Source organism: Manihot esculenta, chromosome 12, assembly GCF_001659605.2.
Source record: "Manihot esculenta cultivar AM560-2 chromosome 12, M.esculenta_v8, whole genome shotgun sequence".
NCBI classification, from domain to species: domain Eukaryota; kingdom Viridiplantae; phylum Streptophyta; class Magnoliopsida; order Malpighiales; family Euphorbiaceae; genus Manihot; species Manihot esculenta.
In genome coordinates this window covers 9,187,376-9,190,046 of record NC_035172.2, presented here as the reverse complement: position 1 = coordinate 9,190,046, position 2,671 = coordinate 9,187,376, and the positions used below count along the sequence as shown (strand labels likewise).

Below are 2,671 nucleotides of genomic sequence, written 5' to 3'. Positions count from 1 at the left end.
CAAATTTTTCTGGACAAAGTTCACATCACAAGGAACATGAAAAGATTGCTTCTAATCCAATTGGGAAAAAAAAAAAGCAATTAACTTACTTTTTTCATCAATAACTGATAAAACTAGGTTACTACTTGGTAAATGGAAACAGTCATTGCAGAATTAATTTATGCTTGGAGATTGGAGTTGTATCTAGAGAACTTTTTATGACAGTTTCAAAATAGAGTTTCACAGAGTAGGTGATTGAACAAGGGACAAATTATGGAGAATTGCAAAGAATGCATTGCTGTCCCTGACATAGAAAACTTCAAAAAGAAAACAGGGAAGACTCCAATTTTTGTTTGAATTTTGGAATTGGAAGGACCTAAACTTATAGTTATACATTTAAATTGGAAGCTCTTTGAGATTTATTTCTAGTGGGTTAGCATAATTGCATTTAAATGAATAGTTTATATGCAATCTATCAGCAAAATCATATGTTTGATTCACAAGTTGAGCAAAATTAGTAAGGTCTGCAGAAAGAACATGGACATAGAACAATTAATTCCATAACCAAAATAGATCCATGCAGCAAAAACCTAATATATCCCCAAAGATGCTCACCAAAATTAACAACTCATACACTCGGGGAAAGAAAACCAACAAAACATGAATTAATTGCCTTCTATCTTTGCCAATACTTTATCAAAATTCTTGTGCAAAAAATTTAGATATCTGACACTTAATTTAACAATCCCAGTAAAACTAGGCTACATACCAGAGCTCAGATGGCTAAGACTCTTCAGACTTGATTGAATCAAGAGTCAACTTAACTTGTTCATGAGCTAACTCCATCCTCTGCACAAACAACTCCAGTTCAGCTTGTTTCAACCTCTTCCTTTTCTCATCCAACTCCTTCAACTTCCCTTTCTCAATTATCCCCAACTGCTGCCTCAGAATCACCTTCGCCCCCTCAGATAAGCCTCCCATCTCTAGCGACTCGCTCAAATATGGATATTTTTCCCACAATTCCTCCTCCACATCCTCACCCTTCTCTTGCATCATTTCTTCAGCCTTAACTTGATGATTCTCTTCAATTTTCACTTGCTTGTTAGAAGTCTGCATTTGCTTTCTGGCTTTCAATTCATTCCCCTTCTTTTGACATGCCAGCGCCAAGGTAATCCTAACGCCACCGTCACCACCACCACTACCACCACCGTCGTTGCTGCTATTGACCTTGCCACTCCGATTTACAGTACCATTTTTTTCATAATTTTTATCACCATCCCAGAACTTTTTCGAGAGCTCAAAAGATTTCAAATCATGGGGTTTAGAAAAAACAGGGTCTCTACCATTTTCAGCTTTTTCGATGTTATCTCGGTATTTTTTCTTCAGCCTTCTGATTTTGTCCATGAGTTGATTCTTCGACACATCAACATGTAGAGATTTCTTAATGAATTCATGGAAATCGCCCATGTCGGCGTAAGGATTGGAGCCTTTCTCGGACTTGTACTGACTCAAACCATTTAGGATAGCTATCTCATCGTCCTCGCTCCACAGCCGCTGGATCGCAGACCCCTTCTTCACCTCTTCATCATCGCCACCGCCGATGGCTTTATTCTTTTTCTTTCTGGGTGTTTCCCCGGCGATACAGTCGGATTCAGCGGGTCGCTTTGATACTGATTTGTTAGGCTTGGAAGAGGGTTTATGAAGCTTGATTGTGAAGGCGGAAGGGGAAGGGGATGGTTGAGTCGACTCAGAGTCTGACTCAGAAGCCGAATTGTATTTTAGAGGAGATCCATGGACAGTGGACTTGTTAAGCACAGGCGACTCCTGCTGCTCCTCCTCATCGTCGTCTCCATCACCGACGTCCTTTTGCTCATCCTCACTGTCGTTTTTCTCCACAGAGTCGTTTTCTTCCTCCTCCTCTTCTTCCGAAGAGGAAGCAGCAGGTGGCGGATTTTCAGATAGACGCTTAATAGCCATGGAGGGTTTTAATTCGGCAGTAGGTGGAAAGAGATTATATAGGAGAGGAGTAGAGGATTGTTAGGGTTTTAATTAAGGCTTCAACAGTATTTGTAATTATAAAAAACTCATTTATTGATTCCCTTACTTTAAAGGAAAACATTCACTCTATTTTTATAATTTTAGTTTCTGTTACTTTAGTACATATTAAGAATATATTAAAATTTATTAAATATTAAAAAACATTTTTAAAAATAAAATAAAATTATAATAATTAATTTATATTTTATTATAATTTAAAAAATAAATAATAATTTTAAAATAATAATAAAAATTATAAAACAAAAAATAATTAATATCGTATTTAATTTAACAAAATTAATTACATACTCTCATATTACAAATTAAATAAAAATATTTTTATAATTTTATTCAAAATATAATTTACTATTTTATAAATTAATAAAATATACCTATAATGCAATTATGTTTAGAGAAGTTAGAATATCCATAAAAATTAAACTATCTAAATTCAAATTTGATTTATATTAGTAATATTTGAATCGATTTTAATTCAATTAAAAATTAATTTAAATTATTGGACCTCTAATTATTATTATCTAAATAAAATCAAAACACATTTAATTTTATATATTTTAATTAATAATTTATATAAAAAAATATTTTTTATTAATAATTTTCATTTAAAAAATTTAATATTTTTAAAGAATATTTA

At 33.2% G+C, this 2,671-nt stretch overlaps 1 protein-coding gene across 1 annotated transcript; it reads right to left on the bottom strand.

The window, feature by feature from the left end:
• Positions 1 to 622: 622 nt before the first annotated feature.
• Positions 623 to 2,006, bottom strand: LOC110628628 (STOREKEEPER protein). Its single transcript, XM_021775406.2, has one exon. It carries the CDS (start codon positions 1,954 to 1,956, stop codon positions 763 to 765), a length of 1,194 nt encoding a protein of 397 aa, XP_021631098.1. The 5' UTR covers positions 1,957 to 2,006; the 3' UTR covers positions 623 to 762.
• Positions 2,007 to 2,671: the final 665 nt, after the last annotated feature.

What these genes read in the sequence shown, in the direction of transcription:
- LOC110628628 (XM_021775406.2), bottom strand. Translation starts at nt 1,956, where the DNA reads ATGGCTATTAAGCGTCTATCTGAAAATCCGCCACCTGCTGCTTCCTCT.